This window comes from Salvelinus namaycush, chromosome 2 (genome assembly GCF_016432855.1).
Source record: "Salvelinus namaycush isolate Seneca chromosome 2, SaNama_1.0, whole genome shotgun sequence".
NCBI lineage: Eukaryota > Metazoa > Chordata > Actinopteri > Salmoniformes > Salmonidae > Salvelinus > Salvelinus namaycush.
Window position 1 is genome coordinate 72040974 of NC_052308.1, and position 15939 is coordinate 72056912.

Below are 15939 nucleotides of genomic sequence, written 5' to 3' on the forward strand. Positions count from 1 at the left end.
GAGGTCACATAAAACAACACATATATATTTTTTTATAAACAATGTTAATCTGACCAACAATGGCCTTCAGTCTTCTTATGTCAAGGGCCTTCTTGGCAACAGGTCAAAAGAGCTAAGTAGAATGGGTAAGTATGGCAATATGAACATAATGTACATTTGCATACAAACACAAATACTTAATAGCTAGCATGATGAAAACAGAGGCTACGTAGCTATATTTCAATGGGACTAGCAAACAGCTAGGATGAACACAAGACCGTTTTGGCTTGTAATCCTTTTGATCTGGTAAAAGTGATATAAAACGGCTAAACAACGACATGAAAGTAACTCATAAAGCATATAGGAAAGTTGAACTTACAGATGGTGCCAGCATAGCGGCTATGGAAGACAGGATGACGAAGGATTGTCAAAAACAGTAGCTAGCGAACAATAACCAACTACTTCCTGTTTTGTCTTCTTCTGTGGTCGCGAAAAGGCTGTTTACAGCTTTACAGCTGTAGTGTTTTGACCACTTATTTACTAGCAACATCAAGTAGTGAAAATCTCTACCTGATTACTATGGAAACACGACTGTTTTCCTACTGAACACTACACAACTCTACCTGATTACTACTGGAAACACGACTGTTTTCCTACTGAACACAACACAACTCTACCTGATTACTATGGAAACATGACTGTTTTCTTACTGAACACTACACAACTCTACCTGATTACTACTGGAAACATGACTGTTTTCTTACTGAACACTACACAACTCTACCTGATTACTACTGGAAACACGACTGTTTTCCTACTGAACACTACACAACTCTACCTGATTACTACGGAAACACAACTGTTTTCCTACTGAACACTACACAACTCTACCTGATTACTACTGGAAACATGACTGTTTTCCTACTGAACACTACACAACTCTACCTGATTACTATGGAAACACGACTGTTTTCTTACTGAACTCTACCTGATTACTACTGGAAACACGACTGTTTTCTTACTGAACACTACACAACTCTACCTGGTTACTACTGGAAACGACTGTTTTCCTACTGAACACTACACAACTCTACCTGGTTACTATGGAAACACGACTGTTTTCTTACTGAACACTACACAACTCTACCTGATTACTATGGAAACACGACTGTTTTCCTACTGAACACTACACAACTCTACCTGATTACTACGGAAACACAACTGTTTTCCTACTGAACACTACACAACTCTACCTGGTTCCTACTGGAAACACGACTGTTTTCTTACTGAACACTACACAACTCTACCTGATTACTACTGGAAACATGACTGTTTTCTTACTGAACACTACACAACTCTACCTGATTACTACTGGAAACACGACTGTTTTCTTACTGAACACTACACAACTCTACCTGATTACTATGGAAACACGACTGTTTTCTTACTGAACACTACACAACTCTACCTGGTTCCTACTGGAAACACGACTGTTTTCTTACTGAACACTACACAACTCTACCTGATTACTACTGGAAACACGACTGTTTTCTTACTGAACACTACACAACTCTACCTGGTTACTACTGGAAACACGACTGTTTTCCTACTGAACACTACACAACTCTACCTGATTACTACTGGAAACACGACTGTTTTCCTACTGAACACTACACAACTCTACCTGATTACTACTGGAAACACGACTGTTTTCTTACTGAACACTACACAACTCTACCTGATTACTACTGGAAACACGACTGTTTTCTTACTGAACACTACACAACTCTACCTGGTTCCTACTGGAAACATGACTGTTTTCCTACTGAACACTACACAACTCTACCTGGTTACTACTGGAAACACGACTGTTTTCTTACTGAACACTACACAACTCTACCTGGTTACTATGGAAACACGACTGTTTTCTTACTGAACACTACACAACTCTACCTGGTTACTACTGGAAACACAACTGTTTTCTTACTGAACACTACACAACTCTACCTGGTTACTACTGGAAACGCCGGTTTTCCTACTGAACACTACACAACTCTACCTGGTTACTATGGAAACACGACTGTTTTCTTACTGAACACTACACAACTCTACCTGATTACTACGGAAACACGACTGTTTTCCTACTGAACACAACACAACTCTACTTGTGTATCTTGAGTAAACTACACATTCACTACACAATCCCTACAGGTCTCTGCATAGAAGAGGTTTTGTGTAGTACTTTTTCATGAAGAGAGTATTATTGTTGTTGCCCTGACGACAACCCAGAACTCTGCCTTCTCTCCCCTCATCCTACCTTTCCTTCTTTCCTCTCCTCATCTTCCTCATCTCCCGTCCTGCCCTCCTCATTGTCCTCTTCCATTCCCTATCTCCTTTCCCCTCTTCCTACTCTTCATCCTCCATTCCCCCTCCTCCTCCTCTTCCTGTGGAATGTTAGTTGTGCTGAGTTGTGACCCTGTTACATATGGCAACACGTGTGTGTGTGTGTGTGTGTGTGTGTGTGTGTGTGTGTGTGTGTGCTGCATGACTGCAGGGGAGAATAATGCTCTGTTGTTAACGAGGGAGTAGGGCTGGTGGGAGGTTGGTAAACAGACAGGTTGACTGGAGCTGTGTGAAGGACTAGATTTATAGAGCAGGCCTACTGTGTCCATGACTAACAAACATCGGCTTGAGTCTCTAATGGCACCCTATTCCCTATATAGTGCACTACATCTTGCCCTATGCTGCGGTCAAAAGACCAACTCAGTGGCCGCCCTGAGATTGAAGGGTTGGGAGTTTGATCTCCGGCTGAGTCATACCAAAGAGAGCATTAATTAGATGGATTGGGGGTCAGGCCCTGAGATAGACTAGTGTCCTGTCCTGTGGGTGAAAGCAGCCTCACGCCACAGAAACAGGAGATAGACTAGTGTCCTGTCCAGGGGGTGAAAGCAGCCTCACGCCACAGAAACAGGAGATAGACTAGTGTCCTGTCCAGGGGGTGAAAGCAGCCTCACGCCACAGAAACAGGAGATAGACTAGTGTCCTGTCCAGGGGGTGAAAGCAGCCTCACGCTACAGAAACAGGAGATAGACTAGTGTCCTGTCCAGGGGGTGAAAGCAGCCTCACGCTACAGAAACAGGAGATAGACTAGTGTCCTGTCCAGGGGGTGAAAGCAGCCTCACACCACAGAAACAGGAGATAGACTAGTGTCCTGTCCAGGGGGTGAAAGCAGCCTCACGCCACAGAAACAGGAGATAGACTAGTGTCCTGTCCAGGGGGTGAAAGCAGCCCCACGCCACAGAAACAGGAGATAGACTAGTGTCCTGTCCAGGGGGTGAAAGCAGCCTCACACAACAGAAACAGGAGATAGACTAGTGTCCTGTCCAGGGGGTGAAAGCAGCCTCACGCCACAGAAACAGGAGATAGACTAGTGTCCTGTCCAGGGGGTGAAAGCAGCCTCACGCCACAGAAACAGGAGATAGACTAGTGTCCTGTCCAGGGGGTGAAAGCAGCCTCACGCTACAGAAACAGGAGATAGACTAGTGTCCTGTCCAGGGGGTGAAAGCAGCCTCATGCTACAGAAACAGGAGATAGACTAGTGTCCTGTCCAGGGGGTGAAAGCAGCCTCACACTACAGAAACAGGAGATAGACTAGTGTCCTGTCCAGGGGGTGAAAGCAGCCTCACGCTACAGAAACAGGAGATAGACTAGTGTCCTGTCCAGGGGGTGAAAGCAGCCTCACGCCACAGAAACAGGAGATAGACTAGTGTCCTGTCCAGGGGCTGAAAGCAGCCTCACGCCACAGAAACAGGAGATAGACTAGTGTCCTGTCCAGGGGGTGAAAGCAGCCTCACGCTACAGAAACAGGAGATAGACTAGTGTCCTGTCCAGGGGGTGAAAGCAGCCTCACACCACAGAAACAGGAGATAGACTAGTGTCCTGTCCAGGGGGTGAAAGCAGCCTCACGCTACAGAAACAGGAGATAGACTAGTGTCCTGTCCAGGGGGTGAAACCAGCCTCACGCTACAGAAACAGGAGATAGACTAGTGTCCTGTCCAGGGGGTGAAAGCAGCCTCACACCACAGAAACAGGAGATAGACTAGTGTCCTGTCCAGGGGGTGAAAGCAGCCTCATACCACAGAAACAGGAGATAGACTAGTGTCCTGTCCAGGGGGTGAAAGCAGCCTCACACCACAGAAACAGGAGATAGACTAGTGTCCTGTCCAGGGGGTGAAAGCAGCCTCACGCTACAGAAACAGGAGATAGACAAGTGTCCTGTCCAGGGGGTGAAAGCAGCCTCACGCTACAGAAACAGGAGATAGACTAGTGTCCTGTCCAGGGGGTGAAACCAGCCTCACGCTACAGAAACAGGAGATAGACTAGTGTCCTGTCCAGGGGGTGAAAGCAGCCTCACGCCACAGAAACAGGAGATAGACTAGTGTCCTGTCCAGGGGGTGAAAGCAGCCTCACGCAACAGAAACAGGAGATAGACTAGTGTCCTGTCCAGGGGGTGAAAGCAGCCTCACACAACAGAAACAGGAGATAGACTAGTGTCCTGTCCAGGGGGTGAAAGCAGCCTCACGCTACAGAAACAGGAGATAGACTAGTGTCCTGTCCAGGGGGTGAAAGCAGCCTCACGCCACAGAAACAGGAGATAGACTAGTGTCCTGTCCAGGGGGTGAAACCAGCCTCACACCACAGAAACAGGAGATAGACTAGTGTCCTGTCCAGGGGGTGAAAGCAGCCTCACGCTACAGAAACAGGAGATAGACTAGTGTCCTGTCCAGGGGGTGAAAGCAGCCTCACGCTACAGAAACAGGAGATAGACTAGTGTCCTGTCCAGAGGGTGAAAGCAGCCTCACGCTACAGAAACAGGAGATAGACTAGTGTCCTGTCCAGGGGGTGAAAGCAGCCTCACGCAACAGAAACAGGAGATAGACTAGTGTCCTGTCCAGGGGGTGAAAGCAGCCTCACGCAACAGAAACAGGAGATAGACTAGTGTCCTGTCCAGGGGGTGAAAGCAGCCTCACGCCACAGAAACAGGAGATAGACTAGTGTCCTGTCCAGGGGGTGAAAGCAGCCTCACACAACAGAAACAGGAGATAGACTAGTGTCCTGTCCAGGGGATGAAAGCAGCCTCACACCACAGAAACAGGAGATAGACTAGTGTCCTGTCCAGGGGATGAAACCAGCCTCATGCTACAGAAACAGGAGATAGACTAGTGTCCTGTCCAGGGGGTGAAAGCAGCCTCACGCTACAGAAACAGGAGATAGACTAGTGTCCTGTCCAGAGGGTGTACTGGTACATCAAACTGCCTCACCCTACAGAAACAGAAAATAGGTTCCTGCCCCTTTGAGCTGTTCCGGCTTGATCAAGCCAAGGCTACTTACTTACTACGGTCAGGAGTCGTGCACTATATAGGAGGAATGGTCTCTGGTCTAGAGTAGTGTACTATATAGGGTACCATTTGGAATGCATCAAATGTCAATGTGTCTGTGATGTAATGTGACTGACCCAGGATTGACCTCAGAGTGGTTTGTAACTCTGTCTTTCTCAGGTTGTCTGTCAGTTTCAGTGTATTGACCTCAGAGTGGTTTGTAACTCTGTCTTTCTCAGGTTGTCTGTCAGTTCAGTGTATTGATTTTGCTTCTTGTCTGTGCATCCGGCTGGCTTTGCATCTTCTTCCCCCCTTTCACCTCCACATTAACATTCCATTCACCACTTTCTCCTGTTCCTAACCATTTTGGCAACTCTTCTACCTCCTCTCTCTCTCCTCGCCCCACATCTCTCCATCTCCTCCTCCCCCACCTCTCCTCTCTCTCTCCTCGCCCCACATCTCTCCATCTCCTCCTCCCCCACCTCTCCTCTCTCTCCTCGCCCGACATCTCTCCATTCCCTGTCCATCTCCTCTTCCCCCACCTCTCCTCTCTCTCTCCTCGCCCCACAACTCTCCATCTCCTCTTCCCCCACCTCTCCTCTCTCTCTCCTCGCCCCACATCTCTCCATCTCCTCCTCCCCCACCCCTCCTCTCTCTCTCCTCTTCCCCCACCTCTCCTCTCTCTCTCCTCGCCCCACAACTCTCCATCTCCTCTTCCCCCACCTCTCCTCTCTCTCTCCTCGCCCCACATCTCTCCCTCTCCTCCTCCCCCACCTCTCCTCTCTCTCTCCTCGCCCCACATCTCTCCATCTCCTCCTCCCCCACCTCACCTCTCCTCTCTCTCTCCTCGCCCAACATCTCTCCATTCCCTGTCCATCTCCTCTTCCCCCACCTCTCCTCTTTCTCTCCTCGTCCAACATCTCTTCATCTCCTCCTCCCTCACCTCTCCTCTCTCTCTCCTCGCCCCACATCTCTCCATTCCCTCTCCATCTCCCTCTCCACCCTTCCACCTTGTGCCCCCCCACCACCTTTCCACTCCCCCATCTCTTCAACCCCACCACCTCCTCCTCCCCCTTCCCCTCTCCACCCCCTCTCCACCACCACCTCTGCCCCTACACCGCTCCTCCACCCCCCCAACTCCCTCTCCACCCCCCTTCTGTGCCCCCTCCCCAGCAGATTGTCAAGGAGGGGGACAGCAACAATGATGGAGAGTTGGACTTCCAGGAGTTCAGGCAATACCTCCGCTCCCACGAGCAAGAGCTGCGACTCATGTTCCGCAGCCTGGACCGCAACAATGATGGTTTGTAAAGATACATATGAACCCTACATATGTACGGGCTCCAGAATTACAGCTAAATGGAGAGTCTCTGTAGTTGTCTAGCCAAAATACGCAGACGTGTGCAGACCTACAATTTGTAACTTGATGCAAATATACAATATAGCCAATTTTGCAAAGCTCACTGGGTTCTTGTGTTGCGTACGTACGTAAGGTATATGTGAATAAAATACACACTGAAAAACACAATCAAAACACACACAATCAAATACAGACACCAACTCTGACGTGGATACTGTGTTTGCAGGTGAGATAGATGTATCAGAGATTCAGCAGTCCCTTCAATCTCTGGGAATAGCTGTGAGTCTGAAGGAGGCTGCCACGATCATGAAGAGGTCTGTACAATCTACTCTACTCATATCTACGCTATAATGATACAGTCTACTCTGGTTATATCTATGCTGTAATTGCACAGTCTAGTATGAATTGTAGAATGGCTTTTGTATTCTACAATTTGAGTTTTCAGACAATTATACTTTTATGTTTGCGAGTGTGAGTTTACATGAGTTTGTCTGTGTGTGTGTGTGTGTGTGTGTGTGTGTGTGTGTGTGTGTGTGTGTGTGTGTGTGTGTGTGTGTGTGTGTGTGTGTGTGTGTGTGTGTGTGTGTGTGTGTGTGTGTGTGTGTGTGTGTGCGTGCTTATGTGTTCGTCCATGCATGTGTGTGTCCGTCCATGTGTGGGTGTGTGTGTTGTTTGCGTCGGTCCATGCAAGTGTATGTGTGTGTCTTCTAGGGTTGTCTTGGTCGACCCGAGAGTCGTCCAGTTCTTTTGACCAATCGATCGGTTAAAATGTTGAAACTTATTTTTCCATATATAGACAGAGACACATGTGTTTGAATAAAACCATGTGCACTGAGCTTGTCTGATGCTTTAAGCACACTGTTTTGACTAAATAATTCAGACGCACAAATGACTCAAGAAAGAGCCCGATGGTCACACTGTGTTAAAAAAAGTGTCTGTGGGACTGGCGCACGCTGTCTCTCTCTCCTCCCTACTGCAGAGAAAAGACACCACAGCTGAGAGTTTATTGTCCTGTCTCTCTCTCCTCCCTACTGCAGAGAAAAGGCACCACAGCTGAGAGTTTATTGTGCTGTCTCTCTCTCCTCCTACTGCAGAGAAAAGGCACCACAGCTGAGAGTTTATTGTGCTGTCTCTCTCTCCTCCTACTGCAGAGAAAAGGCACCACAGCTGAGAGTTTATTGTGCTGTCTCTCTCTCCTCCTACTGCAGAGAAAAGACACCACAGCTGAGAGTTTATTGTGTTGTCTCTCTCTCCTCCTACTGCAGAGAAAAGGCACCACAGCTGAGAGTTTATTGTGCTGTCTCTCTCTCCTCCCTACTGCAGAGAAAAGGCACCACAGCTGAGAGTTTATTGGGCTGTCTCTCTCTCCTCCTACTGCAGAGAAAAGGCACCACAGCTGAGAGTGTATTGGGCTGTCTCTCTCTCCTCCTACTGCAGAGAAAAGGCACCACAGCTGAGAGTGTATTGTCCTGTCTCTCTCTCCTCCTACTGCAGAGAAAAGGCACCACAGCTGAGAGTGTATTGTCCTGTCTCTCTCTCCTCCTACTGCAGAGAAAAGGCACCACAGCTGAGAGTGTATTGTCTGCGCTGAAGCTGTGACGTAATTTCAGCCATTTAGTTTCTTACTTGTTTCTGACTGAAAAGTTCTGTTAACGAAATAACCGGATTTGTTCAGGAACATCATTCCCTTTTCCCTCAACCCTTGTTCCTATTAGGAACAACATTCCCTATTCCCTCAACCCTTGTTCCTATTAGGAACAACATTCCCTAATCCCTCAACCCTTGCTCTCTTTATGTGAAACATGCATCGCATGCATGTGACCAATAGGACCCTGACCTATAGCATATCGTAATCACATCAATAAACTGGTTATAACAAACTCCAAACACAGTAACACGTGACAACAAAATGGATGCGGAGGACGTGAAAAAGAAAACTGGAAGCAGTCTAATGTTTACTGGTTGCTCAGGAGGGAAAGGGGAAGTCAGATCTGTGGAAGACATTTGACTTAGTTGTGGAAACTACAGGAGATCCAGATGAAGGAAGGTTTAGAAGCGAGAGCTGCGTGTGTATTATGTGTGACAAACAGGTGCTGTTAGATTACAATATAAATGTTCTGCCTGTTTGGAACAGTGTAAACAACACTAAATATATAAGTAATACCAGTCTGTTCTAACGGAAAACATTTGTAAAGACTTTATTACAGCATAGCAAAGATTAAAAACAGCCGAATCTGTGAAATGACTTTATCCAACATTTTGCCGTTGCGTGAGGCTTGGTGCTCATGGAATCAGTAGGCTGTTAAACACACACTCAAACAGGCAACAGAAGCAGGATCTGTCTTCTTTCTGTAGAGATATATATGGATGATTTATAAAGCCTGGTACATGTAACACTTAGGCTATTGATTATAGATCTAGTTAAATAGTTTCCTCTCTCCTCAATGTTCTTAGACAATTAGGGTCAAGGGAAGGGCTGTTTCCTCGTCTCTGCTGCTGCTGCCTCCGCCACATTGTTCTCAATCCCAATACGCTGGTCAACTTGTTGTCAGGGAAAGGTGCCAATTCTACGGAGCACTGAAGATTATGTTTCAGGACCGCGGACAGCGACCGTATCCGACGCGGGAGAAAGAGCATTTGTTATGAAATAATAATAATAATAATAAATAATATATAACATTATTTTAACATAATATAACCATATACAATTTCAGTATCACGTCTTAGAGTGATGGACTGTGCCACCCCCACGGCCTCCACAATGGATTAGTCCACTGAGACAGGAGCCAATCAGACGGTGTCTTGTACAAAAACAAGATATAATCATGTGCTACTGCTGGACTAAAGAAATGTCGGTCGACCAACAGCCTGTCAACCCGAACAATCCACCAGTCCACTAAATGGGGTCAGCCCTAGTGTGTCCGTCTGTGTGTGTGTACGTGTCGTGCTATGTGTCTGTGTGTGTGTACGTGTCGTGCTATGTGTCTGTGTGTGTGTACGTGTCGTGCTATGTGTCTGTGTGTGTGTACGTGTCGTGCTATGTGTCTGTGTGTGTGTACGTGTCGTGCTGTGTGTAACATTCTGTCTGTCTCTGGTCAGTATTGACAGGGATGGTAACATGACCATCGACTGGGATGAGTGGCGAGATCACTTCCTGTTCAACCCCATACACAGTCTGGAAGACATCTCTCGCTTCTGGAAACACTCTCATGTGAGTCACACACACAGACTCGCATGGACGGATGTACACACACACACACACACACACACACACACACACACACACACACTGGAAACACAGCAGAGATGTAGCCTGGATACCAGTTTGACAACTTTGTTGTTTAGTAACTAAGTAGATTGTCAAATGACTCCCCCTCCTTCCTCCCCCCTCCCTCTTCCTCTCCCTTTCTCTCTTCCATCCCTACCTCTCCCTCCTCCCCCTCCATCCCTACCTCTCCCTCCCTCCCCTACCTCTCCCTCCTCCCCCTCCATCCCTACCTCCCCCTCCATCCCTACCTCTTCCCCCCCCCCCCCCCCCCCCCCCCCTCTCTCTGTCTAGATGCTGGACATAGGAGACAACCTGACCTGTCCTGATGAGTTCTCCGAGCAGGAGAAGAAGTCAGGGTTCGTCTGGAGACAGCTGATGGCTGGAGCTATGGCAGGATCAGTCTCCCGGACCGGCACCGCCCCACTGGACCGCCTTAAAGTCTTCCTGCAGGTGAGGAGAGGAGAAGAGAAGAGAGGACAGAGGAGGAGAATAGGATTTTGGGGAGAGGAGAGAAAAGGAGACTAGAGGAGAGGGGAGGAAGGGTGAGTTGAGTAGAGGACAGGAGACGGGGGAGAGGAGAGGTGAGTAGAGGAGGAGAGGAGAGGAGAGGAGAGGAGAGGAGAGGAGAGGAGAGGAGAGGAGAGGAGAGGAGAGGAGAGGAGAGGAGAGGAGAGGAGAGGAGAGGAGAGGAAGGTGGTTGGTGAAATGAAGTTGCCCCTACACACTGGTCTAAGTTCAGCTTCACATGTCTCCTCTAAATGGTTCAGGTTAGGATAGGAGGAAGGTAAACTGTTCCTAGATCTGGTCCTGAGGTGGAGATGTGTATTCAGCTCCACCTGGTGGGAATGTGAAGTATCACCACTGAAAGATTCTAACTATAGAGTCGTTATCTAACTTGTGTACTGTACATCATGTGTTCACTCCAGATCACTCTGTGCTCATAATATTATATGACATGATCGACTAGTCAGGTCTGAATAAGAGCTGTTTAGAGGGTGTGTCAAAAGCAGTGTACTATAGAGGGTGTCATTTAGGACACCCCTCCTGATAGACTGTGTCTGCCCCCCCCCCCCCAGGTGCATGGCTCGACCCCGGGGAACCCTGCAGGGGCCCTTGGGGTGGGGAACATGATCAGTGGGCTGAGGGCCATGGTGAAGGAGGGGGGGTTCAGTTCCCTGTGGAGGGGCAACGGGGTCAACGTCCTGAAGATCGCCCCCGAGACCGCCATCAAGTTCTGGGCCTACGAACAGGTGGAGTGGAGCGGGACTGGGAAAAACAGACAACTACGCTACACTACACTACACTACACTACAGTACACTACACTACACTACACTACACTACACTACAGTACACTACACTACACTACACTACAGTACACTACACTACACTACACTACAGTACACTACACTACAGTACACTACACTACACTACACTACAGTACACTACACTACACTACACTACACTACAGTACACTACACTACACTACACTACAGTACACTACACTACACTACACTACACTACAGTACACTACACTACACTACACTACACTACATTACGCTACACTACACTACAGTACACTACACTACACTACACTACACTACACTACAGTACACTACACTACACTACAGTACAGTACACTACACTACACTACAGTACACTACACTACAGTACACTACACCACACTACACTACACTACACAACACTACAGTACACTACACTACACTACACTACAGTACACTACAGTACACTACACTACACTACACTACAGTACACTACACTACACTACAGTACAGTACACTACACTACACTACAGTACACTACACTACAGTACACTACACCACACTACACTACACTACACAACACTACAGTACACTACACTACACTACACTACACTACATTACACTACACTACACTACACTACACTACACTACACTACAGTACAGTACACTACACTATCTCTCTCTGTCTCTCCCTTCCTCTCTATCTCTCCCTCTCTCTGTCTTCCCCTCTTTCTGTCATTGACTCTCCATCTCTTCCTCCCTTATCTGACTTATCCCCCTCTCTCCCCCTTATCCTTGTCCATTCCCTCTTTCTCTCTTCCTCTCTCTATATTCTCTCCATCCCTCCATCTCCTCTCCTCTCTCTCTCTCGTTTTCTCTCTCTCTCTCTCTCTCTCTCTCTCTCTCTCTCTCTCTCTCTCTCTCTCTCTCTCTCTCTCTCTCTTTCTCTCTCTCTCTCTCTCTCTCTTTCTCACTCTCTCTCTCTCTCTCTTTCTCTCTCTCTCTCTCTGTAGATCAAGAGGTGGATGAGTGGCAGTAAGGAGAGGGGACCTCTGAGGGTTCATGAGAGGTTTGTAGCTGGGTCATTAGCAGGAGCTACCGCTCAGACAGCCATCTACCCTATGGAGGTTAGAGCACACACACTCACATTCAAAAATACACACACATACACACACTAAAATACACATAAACACACACATTAAAATACACATACACACACTAAAATAATGTACACACACACACACAGTAAAATACACACGAAAATAAACACATTTACGCATGCACTCCAGCACACACACACACTCTCAAAAATACACACATTCACACACTTGTATTCACACACATACACTGATGTGGAAAACATTATTTCTTCCACATGCACTAACAAACTCTCCCCCCCCCCCCCCCCCCCTCCCTCCCTCCCTCCCTCCCTCCCTCCCTCCCTCCCTCCCTCCCCAGGTCCTGAAGACTCGTCTGACCCTAGGGAAGACAGGCCAGTACACCAGTGTGTTAGACTGTGCCAGACAGATCCTCCACAGGGAGGGCATCATGGCCTTCTATAAAGGATACATACCCAACATCATAGGCATCATACCCTACGCTGGCATTGACCTCGCCGTCTACGAGGTGTGTGTGTGTGTGGGGGGGGGGGGGGGGGGGGGAGAGAATGTGGGAGGGTGTGTGTGGGGGGGACCACATCACTGATGTAGTTGGTAATGTCTCTCTCTCCCCTCCCTCTCTCTCTCTCCCCTCCCTCTCTCTCACCCTCTCTCTCTCCCCTCCCTCTTCCACCCTCTCTCTCTCCCCTCTCTCTCTCTCTCCGCTCCCTCTCTCTCCCTCTCCTCTCTCTCTCTCCTCCCTCTCTCTCTCCCCTCTCTCTCCCCTCTCTCTCCCCTCTCTCTACTTCCTCTCTCCCAGACTATGAAGAATGCGTGGCTAGCGAGGCACACAGATTCAGCAGACCCAGGTGTTTTCGTGTTGGTGGGGTGTGGAACCATGTCCAGTACATGTGGTCAACTAGCCAGTTACCCTCTGGCTCTGGTCAGGACACGCATGCAGGCACAGGGTGAGACAGGGGAGGTGGGGGGGCAGGGCTGTGTGAGAGGGGGGGGTGGGGAGGGTAGGGTGTGTGAGAGGGGGGGTAGGGTGTGTGAGAGGGGGAGGTGGGGGGGTAGGGTGTGTGAGAGGGGGAGGTGGGGGGGTAGGGTGTGTGAGAGGGGGGGTAGGGTGTGAGAGAGGGGGGGTAGGGTGTGTGAGGGGGGGGGGGGGGGTGTGAGAGGGGGGGTAGGGTGTGAGAGAGGGGGTAACATTAAACTGACAGGATCTACATTTATCTACCTGTCACTTTTCCCCATGTGTGCATCCGCTCTCTCTCCCGCTCCCTCTTCCTCCTATCCTCCTCTCCCTCCCTCCTCCTCCCTCTCCTCTTCCTCCTCTCCTCCTCCAGCCTCTGTGAAGGGCGGCCCTCAGCTCTCCATGCTAGGTCTGTTCCAGAACATTGTGACCCAGGAGGGCGTGGCCGGCCTCTACCGCGGCATCGCCCCCAACTTCCTGAAAGTCATCCCCGCCGTCAGCATCTCCTACGTAGTTTATGAACACATGAGGAAAGTCCTGGGGGTGGAGAGATACAGATGAGGGAGGGAGGGAGGGAGGGAGGGAGCCAGGGAGGGAGCCAGGGAGGGAGGGAGCCAGGGAGGGAGGGAGGGAGGGAGGGATCGTAGATGCATTTGAGTGGGGGAGAGAATGAGGTGAGAGAAGGAGAGATAGAGAGAGAGGGGGATGGAGACGAGACAGACCAATGTGGGTGGCAGCTATGGGCTTGTTGCATGACCACGCCTAAAGACACAGTGAGAGGAGACGGAGGGAGGGAACGAAGGAGGGAGAGAGAGAAAGGGAGGAATGAATAAAATAACAGAGAGAGACATCTCAAGTCCTGCACCCAAGTGATGTCTAACCGTGTGGAAGCTTTGTGGTTGCAAGTGTCAACATGGTTTCTATGACAACACGTGTGACGTTTTACATGGCCTGCGCTGCATGTGGAGGTGTTTCTGGTTTTGAAAACTAGCCGTCTGGCTTCTCTACTACTGAGTTGGACTTTTCTCTCGCTGCATTAACAACGGGTGAGGACATGTTTGACAACTAACGGTGCTTCAAGACTTTGACCAAAAACGAAACCCTTTACCAATTCACTACTGACAAAACCTCAAGAGAAGGATCACAATATGACTTTTTCCCCCGTGAATCTTTAGGTGGAGAATAGAGAAATCTCTGCGATAGGATGACACCATCTCCATGCTGTTGTGTGGTTGGTTGGTCCTGAAGTAGGAAGTGATACGCCACTGGAACCTTGGAACCACCAGGACTTCTAGAACTTTTCATATTGGAACCAGGGTGACTTGAGAACTTTACACAATGAAAAAGGACCCGTAGCAATCTACCTCCCATGACTCATCGTAGGTGGAAGAAGAGGACAAGGAAGAGGAGAAGACGAGGTGTTGAAGACCTGCTTTCGATGATCTGAAAGGATTGGGATGTGCTTGTGGACACAGGATTTAAATAAACCTCTGCCTATGAGATTATTCTGAATGATAATGCTGTGAGGACATGTTAGACAGCCGGATGAGAAACAAACACATTAAACCCTGTACTGTATTTAGCGTTGCAACGTTTCAGTAACTTTCCCTAAATTCCCTGATTTTACAGAAATCCTGGTTGGAATTTTTCTGGTATCAGACAGGAATTTGCACAAAATCCATAATCATCCAACCATGTTTTAGAAAACCTGGGAAATTGGGGGAAAATGACTGGATTTTGCAACCCTATATTGAAACTTGATTTTTTTTCTGAATCCAATTTACTGTTAAGCTTATTTTTCAGCGTGGTAAGTTTCAACAAAGAGTTTTATCAAGAGTTTTATCAAGAGTTTTATCAAAGTATGTAAATAGTTAGAGATGCATGGTTTAATCAAGTGCTGAAGCCAATAGAACACAGCCACGCGCTGATGTCATCACGATGATGATACGACTCAAAGGTGGTGCCCCTTTTACGTGTGTGTCAGTGTGTGTGTGTGTACAGCGAGTATGTGTGATTTTTGTCTCACACAAAGTATTATAAAACTCCAGAATGCCAAATCAACCAAACTGCCAAGATTGTGTTATTTTTCCTCCTTCTGTATAACTTCCATATTACTACTGTGTATTTATTTAGTGGCTGTATGTGTATGAGGTATTATCATAACAATGACTTCAATATGATTCCAATGACTTCAATATGATTCATGATTATTACTTGTGAGGTAATTTATGAGTTGAAGCCTACGGATGCGGCCCAAATAGCACCCTATTCCCTATTCGGTGCACTAAAAAGTAGTGCACTGTATGGGGAATAGGGTACCATTTGTGCAGCCTACTAGATGGGGGGTTCTGTTCTGAGTATTGTGAATGGGGGACATATACCATGCACAAGAGAGCCTTGATCTAAAGTAATGCTATGGTGAGCTTTCATCAGAAGAAAAGTACTGGTTGAAGTTGCTGTTGGTCTGGTGTCATTATGTATGAAAATATATATTGTGATATTATTGTTATGTCCCAAATAGCCCGATATGACCTATATAGTGCACTACTTTAGACCAGAGACCATTCCCCGTATATTTATTTGTTATTTGTATTGAACTAGGC

At 47.9% G+C, this 15939-nt stretch overlaps 1 protein-coding gene across 3 annotated transcripts in view; it reads left to right on the forward strand.

Annotated features, from left to right (window-relative positions):
• slc25a23a (solute carrier family 25 member 23a) overlaps positions 1-15525 on the forward strand; it is a 22131-nt gene extending 6606 nt beyond the window's left edge. Inside the window, exons 2-10 of one of the 3 annotated variants that reach the window (XM_038960663.1) lie at positions 6531-6657; positions 6941-7028; positions 9814-9925; positions 10274-10432; positions 11059-11232; positions 12277-12390; positions 12722-12889; positions 13181-13328; positions 14512-15525. In XM_038960663.1, coding sequence (XP_038816591.1) covers positions 6531-6657; positions 6941-7028; positions 9814-9925; positions 10274-10432; positions 11059-11232; positions 12277-12390; positions 12722-12889; positions 13181-13328; positions 14512-14522 — 1101 coding nt within the window. In that variant the 3' untranslated portion in view covers positions 14523-15525. Of the gene's footprint in view, positions 1-6530; positions 6658-6940; positions 7029-9813; positions 9926-10273; positions 10433-11058; positions 11233-12276; positions 12391-12721; positions 12890-13180; positions 13329-13709; positions 13898-14511 lie in introns of those variants that run through there. The other 2 variants (XM_038960646.1, XM_038960656.1) reach the window with 2 other exon arrangements.
• Positions 15526-15939: the final 414 nt, after the last annotated feature.